Genomic DNA, 15629 nt, shown 5'->3' on the forward strand with positions numbered 1-15629 from the left:
CATGCACAATAAATGTTGAACGAGAATATTTATGATATATAAAGCAGAATATAGGTGCTAGATGTCATATAAGAGATGCCAAGCAAGGATTCAGTTGATAAAAAGTCATGAAAGAATTGACATTTGGAATGGGCGTTGAGAAATGGGTAAATTTGAGGGGGGCGGAGCAAGATGGCCGAATAGGAACAGCTCCAGTCTCCAACTCCCAGCGCGAGCGACACAGAAGACCGGTGATTTCTGCATTTTCAACTGAGGTACTGGGGTCATCTCACTAGGGAGTGCCGGACAATCGGTGCTGGTCAGCTGCTGCAGCCTGACCAGCGAGAGCTGAAGGAGGGCGAGGCATCGCCTCACCTGGAAGCGCAAGGGGGAAGGGGATCCGTTTTCCTAGCCAGGGGAACTGAGACACACAACACCTGGAAAATCGGGTAACTCCCACCCCAATACTGCGCTGTAAGCATACAGGCACACCAGGAGAATATATCCCACACCTGGCCGGGAGGGTCCCACGCCCACGAAGCCTCCCTCACTGCTAACACAGCAGTCTGCCACCATCTATCCGCAAGGCAGCAGCGAGGCTGGGGGAGGGGCGCCCGCCATTGCTGAGGCTTAAGTAGGTAAACAAAGCCGCTGGGAAGCTCGAACTGGGTGGAGCTCACAGCAGCTCAAGGAAGCCTGCCTGTCTCTGTAGTCTCCACCTCTGGGGACAGCGCACAGCTGAAGACCAACAGGGGAAGTAGCGGGAGCCGGTGCAGACGCGAACGACTCTGTCTGACAGCTTTGGGGAGAGCCGTGGATCTCCCAACGCGGAGGTTGAGATCTGAGAACGGACAGACTGCCTGCTCAGGTGTGTCCCTGACCCCTGAGTAGCCTAGCTGGGAGAAATCCCCCGCTAGGGGCAGTCTGACACCCCACACCTCACAGGGTGGAGTACACCCCTGAGAGGAAACTTCCAAAGGAAGAATCAGACAGGTACACTCGCTGTTCAGCAATATTCTATCTTCGGCAACCTCTGCTGCTGATACCCAGGCAAACAGGGTCTGAAGTGGACCTCAAGCAATCTCCAACAGACCAACAGACAGTCCTTCTGACTGTCAGAAGGAAAACTATCAAACAGGAAGGACACCTATACCAAAACCCCATCAGTACGTCACCACCATCAAAGACCAGAGACAGATAAAACCACAAAGATGGGGAAGAAGCAGGGCAGAAAAGCTGGAAATTCAAAAAATAAGAGTGCATCTCCCCCTGCAAAGGAGCGCAGCCCATCGCCAGCAACGGATCAAAGCTGGTCAGAGAATGACTTGGACGAGAGGAGAGAAGAAGGCTTCAGTCCATCAAACTTATCAGAGCTAAAGGAGGAATTACGTACCCAGCACAAAGAAACTAAAAATCTTGAAAAAAGAGTGGAAGAATTGACAGCTAGACTAATTAATGCAGTGAAGATCATAAACGAAATGACAGAGATGAAAACCATGACACGAGAAATACGTGACAAATGCACAAGCTTCAGTAACCGACTCGATCAACTGGAAGAAAGAGTATCAGCGATTGAAGATCAAATGAATGAAATGAAGCGAGAAGAGAAACCAAAAGAAAAAAGAAGAAAAAGAAATGAGCAAAGCCTGCAAGAAGTATGGGATTACGTAAAAAGACCAAATCTACGTCTGATTGGGGTGCCTGAAAGTGAGGGGGAAAATGGAACCAAGTTGGAAAACACTCTTCAGGATATCATCCAGGAGAACTTCCCCAACCTAGTAGGGCAGGACAACATTCAAATTCAGGAAATACAGAGAACGCCACAAAGATACTCCTCCAGAAGAGCAACTCCAAGACACATCATTGCCAGATTCACCAAAGTTGAAATGAAGGAAAAAATCTTAAGGGCAGCCAGAGAGAAAGGTCGGGTTACCCACAAAGGGAAGCCCATCAGACTAACAGCAGATCTCTCGGCAGAAACTCTACAAGCCAGAAGAGAGTGGGGGCCAATATTCAACGTTCTTAAAGAAAAGAATTTTAAACCCAGGATTTCATATCCAGCCAAACTAAGTTTCATAAGTGAAGGAGAAATAAAATCCTTTACAGATAAGCAAATGCTTAGAGATTTTGTCACCACCAGGCCTGCCTTACAAGAGACCCTGAAGGAAGCCCTAAACATGGAAAGGAACAACCGGTACCAGCCATCGCAAAAACATGCCAAAATGTAAAGACCATCGAGGCTAGGAAGAAACTGCATCAACTAACGAGCAAAATAACCAGTTAATATCATAATGGCAGGATCAAGTTCACACATAACAATATTAACCTTAAATGTTAATGGACTAAATGCTCCAATTAAAAGACACAGACTGGCAAACTGGATAAAGAGTCAAGACCCATCATTCTGCTGTATTCAGGAGACCCATCTCACATGCAGAGACATACATAGGCTCAAAATAAAGGGATGGAGGAAGATCTACCAAGCAAATGGAGAACAAAAAAAAGCAGGGGTTGCAATCCTTGTCTCTGATAAAACAGACTTTAAACCATCAAAGATCAAAAGAGACAAAGAAGGCCATTACATAATGGTAAAGGGATCAATTCAACAGGAAGAGCTAACTCTCCTAAATATATATGCACCCAATACAGGAGCACCCAGATTCATAAAGCAAGTCCTTAGAGACTTACAAAGAGACTTAGACTCCCATACAATAATAATGGGAGACTTCAACACTCCGCTGTCAACATTAGACAGATCAACGAGACAGAAAGTTAACAAGGATATCCAGGAATTGAACTCATCTCTGCACCAAGCGGACCTAATAGACATCTATAGAACTCTCCACCCCAAATCAACAGAATATACATTCTTCTCAGCACCACATCGCACTTATTCCAAAATTGACCACATCATTGGAAGTAAAGCACTCCTCAGCAAATGTAAAAGAACAGAAATTATAACAAACTGTCTCTCAGACCACAGTGCAATCAAACTAGAACTCAGGACTAAGAAACTCAATCAAAACCGCTCAACTACATGGAAACTGAACAACCTGCTCCTGAATGACTACTGGGTACATAACGAAATGAAAGCAGAAATAAAGATGTTCTTTGAAACCAATGAGAACAAAGATACAACATACCAGAATCTCTGGGACACATTTAAAGCAGTGTGTAGAGGGAAATTTATAGCACTAAATGCCCACAAGAGAAAGCAGGAAAGATCTAAAATTGACACTCTAACATCACAATGAAAAGAACTAGAGAGGCAAGAGCAAACACATTCAAAAGCTAGCAGAAGGCAAGAAATAACTAAGATCAGAGCCGAACTGAAGGAGATAGAGACACAAAAAACCCTCCAAAAAATCAATGAATCCAGGAGTTGGTTTTTTGAAAAGATCAACAAAATTGACAGACCGCTAGCAAGGCTAATAAAGAAGAAAAGAGAGAGGAATCAAATAGATGCAATAAAAAATGATAAAGGGGATATCACCACTGACCCCACAGAAATACAAACTACCATCAGAGAATACTATAAACGCCTCTACGCAAATCAACTAGAAAATCTAGAAGAAATGGATAATTTCCTGGACACTTACACTCTCCCAAGGCTAAACCAGGAAGAAGTTGAATCCCTGAATAGACCAATAGCAAGCTCTGAAATTGAGGCAACAATTAATAGCCTACCCACCAAAAAAAGTCCAGGACCAGATGGATTCACAGCTGAATTCTACCAGAGGTACAAGGAGGAGCTGGTACCATTCCTTCTGAAACTATTCCAATCAATAGAAAAAGAGGGAATCCTCCCTAACTCATTTTATGAGGCCAACATCATCCTGATACCAAAGCCTGGCAGAGACACAACAATAAAAGAGAATTTTAGACCAATATCCCTGATGAACATTGATGCAAAAATTCTCAATAAAATACTAGCAAACCGGATTCAGCAGCACATCAAAAAGCTTATCCACCATGATCAAGTGGGCTTCATCCCTGGGATGCAAGGCTGGTTCAACATTCGCAAATCAATAAACGTAATCCAGCATATAAACAGAACCAAAGACAAGAACCACATGATTGTCTCAATAGATGCAGAAAAGGCTTTTGACAAAATTCAACAGCCCTTCATGCTAAACACGCTCAATAAATTCAGTATTGATGGAACGTACCTCAAAATCATAAGAGCTATTTATGACAAACCCACAGCTAATATCATACTGAATGGGCAAAAACTGGAAAAATTCCCTTTGAAAACTGGCACAAGACAGGGATGCCCTCTCTCACCACTCCTATTCAACATAGTGTTGGAAGTTCTGGCTAGGGCAATCAGGCAAGAGAAAGAAATCAAGGGTATCCAGTTAGGAAAAGAAGAAGTCAAATTGTCCCTGTTTGCAGATGACATGATTGTATATTTAGAAAACCCCATCGTCTCAGCCCAAAATCTCCTTAAGCTGATAAGCAACTTCAGCAAAGTCTCAGAATACAAAATTAATGTGCAAAAATCACAAGCATTCTTATACACTAGTAACAGACAAGCAGAGAGCCAAATCAGGAATGAACTTCCATTCACAATTGCTTCAAAGAGGATAAAATACCTAGGAATCCAGCTTACAAGGGAGGTAAAGGACCTCTTCAAGGAGAACTACAAACCACTGCTCAGTGAAATCAAAGAGGACACAAACAAATGGAAGGACATACCATGCTCATGGATAGGAAGAATCAATATCGTGAAAATGGCCATACTCCCCAAGGTTATTTATAGATTCAATGCCATCCCCATCAAGCTACCAATGAGTTTCTTCACAGAATTGGAAAAAACTGCTTTAAAGTTCATATGGAACCAAAAAAGAGTCCGCATTGCCAAGACAATCCTAAGTCAAAAGGACAAAGCTGGAGGCGTCACGCTACCTGACTTCAAACTATACTACAAGGCTACAGTAACCAAAACAGCATGGTACTGGTACCAAAACAGAGCTATAGACCAATGGAACAGAACAGAGTCCTCAGAAATAATACCGCACATCTACAGCCATCTGATCTTTGACAAACCTGAGAGAAACAAGAAATGGGGAAAGGATTCCCTATTTAATAAATGGTGCTGGGAAAATTGGCTAGCCATAAGTAGAAAGCTGAAACTGGATCCTTTCCTTACCCCTTATACGAAGATTAATTCAAGATGGATTAGAGACTTAAATGTTAGACCTAATACCATAAAAACCCTAGAAGAAAATCTAGGTAGTACCATTCAGGACATAGGCATGGGCAAGGACTTCATGTCTAAAACACCAAAAGCAACGGCAGCAAAAGCCAAAATTGACAAATGGGATCTAATTAAACTAAAGAGCTTTTGCACAGCAAAAGAAACTACCATCAGAGTGAACAGGCAACCTACAGAATGGGAGAAAATTTTTGCAACCTACTCATCTGACAAAGGGCTAATATCCAGAATCTACAAAGAACTCAAACAAATATACGAGAAAAAAACAAACAACCCCATCAAAAAGTGGGGAAAGGATATGAACAGACATTTCTCAAAAGAAGATATTCATACAGCCAACAGACACATGAAAAAATGCTCATCGTCACTCGCCATCAGAGAAATGCAAATCAAAACCACAATGAGATACCATCTCACACCAGTTAGAATGGCAATCATTAAGAAGTCAGGAAACAACAGGTGTTGGAGAGGATGTGGAGAAATAGGAACACTTTTACACTGTTGGTGGGATTGTAAACTAGTTCAACCATTATGGAAAACAGTATGGCAATTCCTCAAGGATCTAGAACTGGATGTACCATATGACCCAGCCATCCCACTACTGGGTATATACCCAAAGGATTATAAATTATTCTACTACAAAGACACATGTACACGTATGTTTATTGCGGCACTATTCACAATAGCAAAGAGTTGGAATCAACCCAAATGTCCATCTGTGACAGACTGGATTAAGAAAATGTGGCACATATACACCATGGAATACTATGCAGCCATAAAAAAGGATGAGTTTGCGTCCTTTGTAGGGACATGGATGCAGCTGGAAACCATCATTCTTAGCAAACTATCACAAGAACAGAAAACCAAACACCGCATGTTCTCACTCATAGGTGGGAACTGAACAATGAGATCACTTGGACTCAGGAAGGGGAACATCACGCACTGGGGCCTATCATGGGGAGGGGGGAGGGGGGAGGAGGGAGGGATTGCATTGGGGAGTTATACATGATATAAATGATGAATTGATGGGTGCTGACGAGTTGATGGGTGTAGCACACCAACATGGCATAAGTATACATATGTAACAAACCTGCACGTTATGCACATGTACCCTAGAACTTAAAGTATAATAAAAAAAAAAAAAAAAAAGAAATGGGTAAATTTTTGGAAGGTAAATTTTATTTAGTTATTCAACAATTATCTATCAGTGACCATGTGCTAATTATTTTACCAGGCTTTAAAGTTATCCAGATCCTATCTAGTACTTTTTATCATAATCTCTAATTGATTACTAATAAACATAGGCATTTCCAAGTATTCTGAATTTTATTTTCTTTATAATTTATGATTAAGCAACACTGCCTCTGAAACTTTAGCTGAAAGTGGACTCGTTTTTAGAATGAACTTTAGTTGTGAATACTGGTATGTTACTGTGGTCAGGTTTTGTGAAAGCTGTTTTCTAGTTTTAGTGAAAAATAATTAAGTTTCTAAAACTTGTTTTTGCTTTTCAGAAATGATTTCACAAACCCATTTGAAAATGGAATGTTAATACATAAAAAGCAGGCAACAGGTGAATTCCTAGACTCTGCTTGTATTTGTTAGATTATTTTAGAGCTCTGTTAATTATAAGAGCTTGTAAGTCCTAATTAGGCTATATTAAAAGGCTAAATAGAAGTTTCTAGTCTTACCCTTCCCCACTTCCAACTCTAAAAGAGTAAAATAAACACATCTACACTTCACTCAGAATAAAAATAAATACTTCAGAGTCATAAAATTGAGAAATATGTTTTTAGGTAGGAGACTTTAATATTGTATTAAAACACACAAAAGTTGTGTTTTTGTTTCCTTTCATGAAAATTTTTTCCTTTTAAATTATGTGAGTGCTGAGATGTTTACTTTTATTCTAGTGTACAGCATGAATTTTTTGACCAATACTTAGTTTACTAAAGTCTTCAGGCATCTCTTGCCACACTTACATATAGGTTTTTAAAATGACAGCCTGATAGATGCACACAGAAAAAGAAAATCGTTTAATTTTATTGTGAATTCTCCCTGACACCAGCACCAGTCCACTTATTTGAAAGCAGTATCATGAAGAGGAAAATGAGTTATTGTGTATGAAAATCCTTTGGGATTGCTTTAAAATTTAAACTATTTTTTAAAATAATTAATCTTTGGCCTAGGCCAACCCCACGCAAAATAATAATTTTCCAATTACTTCAGATTAGCCTTTATTTATAAACATTTAAATGTTTTGGAAGTATTGTTTAAACCAGGGATCCGCAAACCATAACCCAGACAGGTTGCCTATTTTTGTAAATAAAGTTTTATTAGAGCACAGCCACACCTGTTCATTTATGTATATGATTGATTTTGCAATACAAGGGCAGAATTGAATAGTTTTGACAGAGAGCGTATGGCCCACAAAACTTAAACTATCATCAGACCCTTTGAGTAATAGTTTGAAGGTCCCTAGTTTAAGCCATACTGCAATCTGATGGCTTCTTATAATCAAGAAGCAGTTATTTGTTGGATACCTAAACCAAAATGCAGAAGATGATTTTTCCTCTTGCAAAGTTTTGTTGTTATGCAATTAAAAAATTAAAGCTCAGCAAAATATTATTTTAGCCATTCTTTCATCCATTCATTGCTTAGTAGCTTTGTCCTTACTCGGTTTCAACAAGGGAAAGCTTTATTTTTGTTTTCTATACATTTGAAAATCACACGTACTAAAAGATTCCATTATACCCTTCTTCCACTCCCCCAAAAGAACTTGAGAAAGGATTTTTTTTTTTCTGTGATGGCGAATGTAGGCATTTTCTTTGTTCTCTGCTTAATTCCAACCTATAATATCAAGCATAGAAACTCCTTTTCCCTTTTCTTTCGCAGGACTTTGATTTATTTACTTGCCTTGTCATTCACCTATATGTATTTAAGTTATGCATAATATGTGGTTAATTAGCAATTAGTGAGCATAGTAGACTTCACTTCCTGGAAGGGGCAGCTATAGCTGAGAAATCATAGGAAATGATGGAATAACTCTCAAAAGTTCAACTTAGCTGAAGTAGAACTATAAACTACTTATACTTACTTGGAATACACTATTGTAGAATTTTACAATGTTAGAATGCTTTGTAGACTCATGATAGAGAGTTGATCTAATGTGCGTCAGAATCAAACTTCAATGTGCGTTAGAATCACCTGACTGGCCTGTTAAACTGCAGGATGCTGAACCAGCCCTCCAGAGTTCCTGATTCAATAAACCTGAGGAAGGCCTGAGAATTTGCATTTTTAAAACATGTTCCTGGTTGATGATGATGATGCTGATCAGGAGTCCACACAATGAGAATGTAATAAAGAAAGGGATGGCTGACCACTGGGGATTAATTCAGAGTTATTAGGATAGTGTATGGGCCTCAGACTTTTAGTATACCCAGGGGAGATCAGACACCATGACCCATACTATTCAAACCCAAGAAACATAGATAAGCCATAATTCTCCTTTTTTATAGCTGCCACGTGGACCTGATAATTGAGCTGAGAAGTCATGGCCTCTTACACCTTATGGGTTGTTGGAGACCCTGACAAATACTTGTTCTTTGAGCTCCTCATTTAATTAGACTAATTAAAAAAAAAAAAACTGTTCTCATTGTCATTATTATAACTTTTGCATGGCTTTTAATTTAGTTCAACTTTGGATTGTTTCCCTGAAGTGACTCTCAAATATGCTTAGCTACATATTTATAAACTATATTTTAAGATTGGAGTGTTCTCACAGACATAGCGAATCATATCCATTATCCATTTCCCTCTCATCAATAATCTTAATTCCACCTTTTGGATACATGTTTAATTAGTCCCCTATGTAAATTATAAATGAAATTTAAAGATCTTCTAGTCCTAGTCCAACTAACTTACTTTACATATAGGAAACTAAGCCAACCAGGTAACTTGCCATATCACACTACTTAGCAAGAAGACTTGGATTAGCACTCCACCCAAGTCATTAAATCCTAAACCACTGAACTCAATCACCATGGCTGGAGGAGGAAGCTGAGTCAATGCAGTGTTTGCCCATTTGAAAGACTACATAGAATTTTTTAAAGTATGTGAAACCATACTTATAAATCACCTTAGTAGCTGTATATTTTAGCTACCCTAAATAGCTTCAAATCTGTAAAATGAAGAATAGTAATTTCTACCTTCAGGGCTGATTGTTTATCTCTTACCTTTCCTTCCTCAGCAGCTGTACCCACTTTAGAATCCTTAAAGTCACATTCTAGTGTTCAGCTGCTAAAAAAACAAGAGTTTTTGCCCTTAATTCCTCACTTCTCATCCTTTTACTCCTCAAATTCCAGACATTTGAGTTCTGCCCACACCATTCTCCTGGAACTGTTTCCTCAGTGGTCTTAATGACCAACTGATGACTTTTTACCCCCAGACACCTTTTCAGACCTCAGCTTGTTATCCCTTCTGTCAGTTTCAGCACTCGTGACCACCACTACTTTTTATTATTTTTCTGCTACTTCATTCACCAGTCTCCATCTTTGTTCATAGGTTCTCTTCCCTTCATCTCTGCAACGTACATCTTTTCTCAGGGATATGTTTCTGCCTTTTTTCTTATTTTGTGCTCCTTGCCTTGGCAGTTCTAGCCATTACAAAGAGTTATTTATGCACCTGTCTTTGTATGACATCTCTGCTTCTGACATCTCTTCCAAGTGCTGCATGCCTACCTGATTTTGCCATACCACCTAGCCCACTGATAATTTCAGACTCAGTACATTTGAAATTGAGGTCATCTCTTCTTTCCCAGCCACTATAGGCTTTCCCTCCTTTGTTCTTCATTTTCGTTAATCTCTAAAATGTGCAGATGCTCTCAACTTACAATTGGTTATGTCAGAATAAATCTATCATAAGTTGAGAATATCATGAGTAGAAAATGCATTTAATACACCTAACCTAGCACAGGAAAAGAGTAAAATTCAAAATCTGAAGTACAGTTTCTACTGAAAGACTATCAGTTTCACACCATCATAAAGTGAAAAAATGGTGAGTCAAAAAATATACAGAAATGCAAAAGACCTAGATTGTCTAAAACAGTCTCAAAAAAGAAAAAGTTGATGGACTTAACACTATGTAATTTTATGATTCACTATTAACTTAGAACAATAAGACAGTGTGGTTATAGCATAAGAATCAATAAATCAGTGCAGCAGAATAGAGAGCCTGGAAATAGACCTATGCTTTATAGTCATGTAATTTTACAAAGGTGCCAAAGCAATCCATTGAGGAAGGGAATTTAAAGATCTATAGTCCTAGTCAAACTAACTTACTTTACATATGAGTAAGCACCAAGTCTTTGGTGTAAATAGTGCTAGGAAAATGAAGTATTTGTATAGAAAAAAATGAACCTGGCCTTCTTCCTTATTAAGCAAAATTAATTTGAGATGGATCATAGACTTAAATGTAAAAACTAAAAATCATACATATTTTAATAGAATGCATTGGAGAATATCTTGATGAGTGGGGGATAGGTGAAAGTTTCCTAGAAAGGTCACAGAAAGTAAACACCATATGAAAAAATTTGATAAGCTTTGTCAAAATTTAAAACTTTCTGTCAGAAACATTGTTAAGAAAGTTTACAGGCAAGCAACAGACTAGGAAAAAATACTTTCCAAAACACATAACCTGACAAAGGACTGGAATTTAGGATCCAATACATTAAAAAGTTCCTACAACTCAATAGATAGTATGTATGTAATAACATATAACCCAAATTGTTTTAAATGAGCAAAAAACTTGAAGACAGTTCACCAATGAAGATAATGCAAATGGCCAGTAAGAACGTGAAAGAAATTAGCAGAGAAATGCAAATTAAAATCCTAATTAAAGACTGGGTGCGGTGGCTCAACCTGTAATCCTCGCACTTTGGGAGTCTAAGGCAGGCGTATCACCAGAGGTCAGGAGTTCAAGACCAGCACGGCCAATATGGCAAAACCCCATCTCTAGTAAAAATACAAAAATTAGCTGGGCCATGGTGATGCATGCCTGTAATCCCAGCTACTTAGGAGGCTGAGGCAGGAGAATTGCTTGAACCCAGGAGGTGGAGGTTTCAGTGACCGGAGATCACGCCATTGCACTCCAGCCTGGGTGACAGAGTGAGACTCTGTCTCAAACTAAGAAAAAAAAAATCCTAATTAAAGGCCACTATACATCCACTAAACTGGCCAAATTCAGAAGACTGACAACACCAAGTGTTAGCAAGGTCATGGAGCAACTGGAACTCTTTTACAGTGTTGCTGGGAATGTAAAATGGTACCATCGTTATGGAAAACTGGTAGTTTTTCTAAAATTAAACATATACCTACTCTGTGACCTAACAATTCCACCCTGAGGTATTTACCCAGGAGAAATGAAAACATAGATACAAAAAGACTAGTACCAATGTATAATAGCCATTTTATTCTTGATAGCTAAAAACTGGAAACAGCCCAAGTGTACAACAATAGAAGAATAAACTCTGGTATATTTTATACATTGAATACCTAAGTGAGATAAAGGAATGAGTTAATGATAAATGTAATAACATGAATGAATTCCAAAAACATGATGAGGAAGTAATACCTTACACAAAAGAATAGATACTGTGGTTCAATTTGTATAAAATTCTAGAATAGGCAGTCTTCCATGGGGAAAAAAAAAATCAGAATAGTTGTTACCTCTGGGGTGATCGAGTAAGGATTGACTGGTATAGTTTGAGGTATTTGGGATCTGACCAAAGATTTAAAATATGACTATTGTACAGGGTTGCATGAGAGAGTAAATTCATCACAGTATGAGACTATCCAGAGGCTTATGACAAGGGGCCACCATCCAGAAGGGAAGGAGCTCAGGGGAGAAAGGAATCAGAGCAGATATTTCTGGAGAGAACATGTCCATTCCTCAGTGGTGTGGAATGGCTAGGTCAGAGAGCTCTAAAGGGCAGGAGCAACTTCGGGGTTTCATAACCACAGACACTCTCTTATCAATGGCCAGCAGGTGCTGGGTGTAGTTCGATGGAGTGTGCAAAGCAGGCAGGCTGTTACTGGCTAAAAATCTGATTGTTTGGGCTATTTTTAAAATACTTCGATATATAAAAATTTGAGTTTGGTACTAATGAGGTTTTGAACTAACAGGTCTCAGCCTGCAGTAAAGAAATAAACAACTCAGGAGCCAATCCATAGAGACTATATGTGGTTAATTTATGTAATATCTGAGAAGGTGCAAGAGGGAATTATTTGGAGTGATGATCATTTTCTAAATCTTGTTAGAGGCTTAGATTACACAGATGAGTACTTTTGTCAAAAGTCAGTGGATATACACCTAAGATTTGTGCATCTTGTTGTGTGTAAATTTTATATCAAAAGAAAAATTCAAAATAAATAATTGAACTCTAGTTAATGGTATGTATGCTGAAGCATTCAGGGGGATATGTACTGCCTGTATGTAGTTTACACTGAAATGCCAAAAATAAAATGAATTATTCAATGGATGGTTGGATAGGTATTCAATAAAGCAAGTATAGTAAAATACTAATGGTAGAATCTAGATTGAGATACATATACATGTGTTTATTATAAAACTATTTCAACTTTTCTTTGTTTCAAAATTTTCATATTGAAATATTAAAGACTACTGTGTGTAGAATAGACTCAGGACCAGTTAGGATGCTATACCATTGTATTAAAAAACATTACAGAGTTTTATAGTTCTTGGCCAGCTATAAAATGATCATTTGACTAACTGATCTGTGGCATTTGATCTGTTACAGGGAAAGTCCTTCTGCTAGTGTTGACACGTGCACATTTCTGTCATCATTTGTGTGCTCCAGTAGGACTCTGCTGATTGATGGCCGGGCAGAACTCAAAAGAGGCCTCCAGAGGCAGGAGCGGCATCTTTTTCTATTCAATGATCTGTTTGTTGTGGCCAAAATCAAGTACGTATACTGTATACTCCTGATTATCATTATAAAATTGCACTTTTCCTAACAAAGATACCCTTTCTACTCAATGTTTACTGTAAGAAGGTTTTGCCTCTGTTACTATAGGTAATGTCTAAAGTGATTTTTTGCCCTTTTTTACAAAAAAAAAAAATGGTTGTTCATTTTTTCAACAAGTGTTTATTTAGGTCCTGTTCTGTGCCATGTCCTGAATAAATGTAGGAAATTCAATGAAGAATGTGATGGGTATGGTCCCTGCTCTTTTGGGAGCTTATGTTCTAATATGGGAGCTTACAGTCTTATGCATGGGGTGAGGGGGAATGACAAATTGTGATTAGTACTATGAAGAAAATAGGGTGCTGGCTGAAGTAAAAGATGGCATATATGTTAGGTAGGTGTAGTCAGGGGAAAAATTCAGTGAAGGATGAAAAGCAATCAGCCATTCAGATATTGGGAGGATGAGCATTCCAGGGAGAGGGCACAGCAGGTGCAAAGGTAGTTGAGGAAAACTTGGCCCTTGGAGGAGTTAAAAGAAGGCCTGTGTAACTGGAGCGTAACAAGCCAAGGAGAGTAAGATGAATTAAGATTAGATAAGTAGACAAGGGTTAGGTTATAAGGACCTTTGTAGGCTATATTAATTATCTATTGCTATTTAACAAATTACCCAAAAACATTACAGTTTAAAACTATAAATGCCTCATGCAGTTTCTCTGAGTCAGGAGTCTGAGAGTGTTTCACTGGATGGTTCTGGTTTACGAGCCTTCAGGAGGGCCCTCAAGCTTGTTGGCTTGGGTTAAAGTCATTTCAGAGCTCGCCTGGAACTGGAGAATCTACTTCCAGGCTCACTCAAGTGGATGCTGTTAGCCTTAGTTCCTCAGTAGCTTGTGGCCAGAGGCTTGAGTTCCTCTTCACGTGAATGAATAAAAGGCTCCAACTAAATACCCATTTATTAAGAGATGGTATAGAATGCTTAGTGAATTGTTTATACATTTTTTTTAAATTAAAGGCAAGCATAATGATGAGAACTGTTTCAGAATGTGATTTGGATAGAAGGAATGCCTACAGATGTAGTTTTGGAGTGGATATGGTATTATAGGAATAAAGAGAAAGAAAAAGTTTCTCCAGCCACATCTTTGCACTAGGTCCACTTGAAGTTCTAAGTTGGGAAACTCTTAATAGCGGAACAAGTCATTATTTTCAAAAAACAGTTATTCTCTTATTTAAAAATTATTAGATGAGTTCTCTATGCTAGGTATTATAATAGGAGAATCACAAAGATTTTGTTTAATTTTCCTGACAGTCCTCCAAGATAAGAGTTGTTTCAGATATTGAACACTGAGGCTCAGGAAGGTTTGTTATATACTAAGAAATGGCAGGGCTGGGGTTTGAATCTAGGCCTTACTTCCAACGGCTGGCTCTTTCTATATTTTTTAGCACACGGTACTCATTAGTTGTATAGCTCAGCCTGGAGGTAGATAAATAGACAACAGAAATTTTTTATAATAACCAATTTTCTGAACTTTAAGATCTTAAAGACGATTTACTTGTAGCATGCATTCAGTTCTTAGGGAAGAATGTATTTTCCCTTCACCTTTTTCGGATATTTTCCCCCTTAGCAGTTACAATGATAATTAGAATAGAGGACCTCTGTTTTTTTATCTGAGGTTATTTATTGTTCTGTATACTGTTAGCATATAAGTTGTTTTTATGGAACCCTTGCTTTGCTAAAAATATTTTATAGAAAGACAATTTCTTTTCCACTAGAATATTGCTGTTTTTAGATATATTGGCAAAATGTGTACTCATCGTCTGCTTCTGTAGCTGACTTTTTATTTTGATTGTCCCTTTCTCACATAAGGTTATACCACTTTTTCCCATACACTGTTTTTGAGATAACTGTGTCCACTTTAATGTTTTTGTGAAGTGAAAAAAAGTCTATCAATTGATTTAGATGCTGTTATTTAAGAGGTTCAAATTATGAAAGATTATTTTAAGTACTTTTTATACCCATTGGGAATATTTAAAAGTGTGAATGATCTAAGTTATTTTTTGGCATAAATCCAAAACCCCTGAGATGGAACATACATATTTGAGATTATTATTATTAAATCCTGCCACTTGGCAAAAATTTTGACCACCATTTTTCAGGAAATTGATTACATGATCATTCCACAGCAAACATTTAGTTATATTCACAGATCCTTCTTAATACGAAAGAACTTAATTTTTATGAAATAACAACCAAAAGCAAATAGTCCCTGTAATTCCAAACCTATGCATTTTAGTATTTTAGGTCATTTCTTACCCTTGGATGAAAGATTGAGTGTTACCCTGGATCAATTAATTTGTTTTTTATTTTTTGTTTTTTTTGTTTTTTGAGACGGATTCTCGCTCTGTCGCCGGGGCTGGAGCGCAGTGGCCGGATCTCAGCTCACTGCAAGCTCCGCCTCCCGG

General features: G+C 38.3%; 1 protein-coding gene across 1 annotated transcript in view; it reads left to right on the plus strand.

Moving 5' to 3' along the window:
- The window catches only part of ARHGAP20 (Rho GTPase activating protein 20), a 135882-nt gene that overhangs the window by 66977 nt on the left and 53276 nt on the right, over positions 1 to 15629 (plus strand). Inside the window, exon 3 of the mRNA XM_010376214.2 lies at positions 13008 to 13172. Coding sequence (XP_010374516.2) covers positions 13008 to 13172 — 165 coding nt within the window. The remainder of the gene's footprint in view (positions 1 to 13007; positions 13173 to 15629) is intronic.

This window comes from Rhinopithecus roxellana, chromosome 15 (genome assembly GCF_007565055.1).
Source record: "Rhinopithecus roxellana isolate Shanxi Qingling chromosome 15, ASM756505v1, whole genome shotgun sequence".
NCBI lineage: Eukaryota > Metazoa > Chordata > Mammalia > Primates > Cercopithecidae > Rhinopithecus > Rhinopithecus roxellana.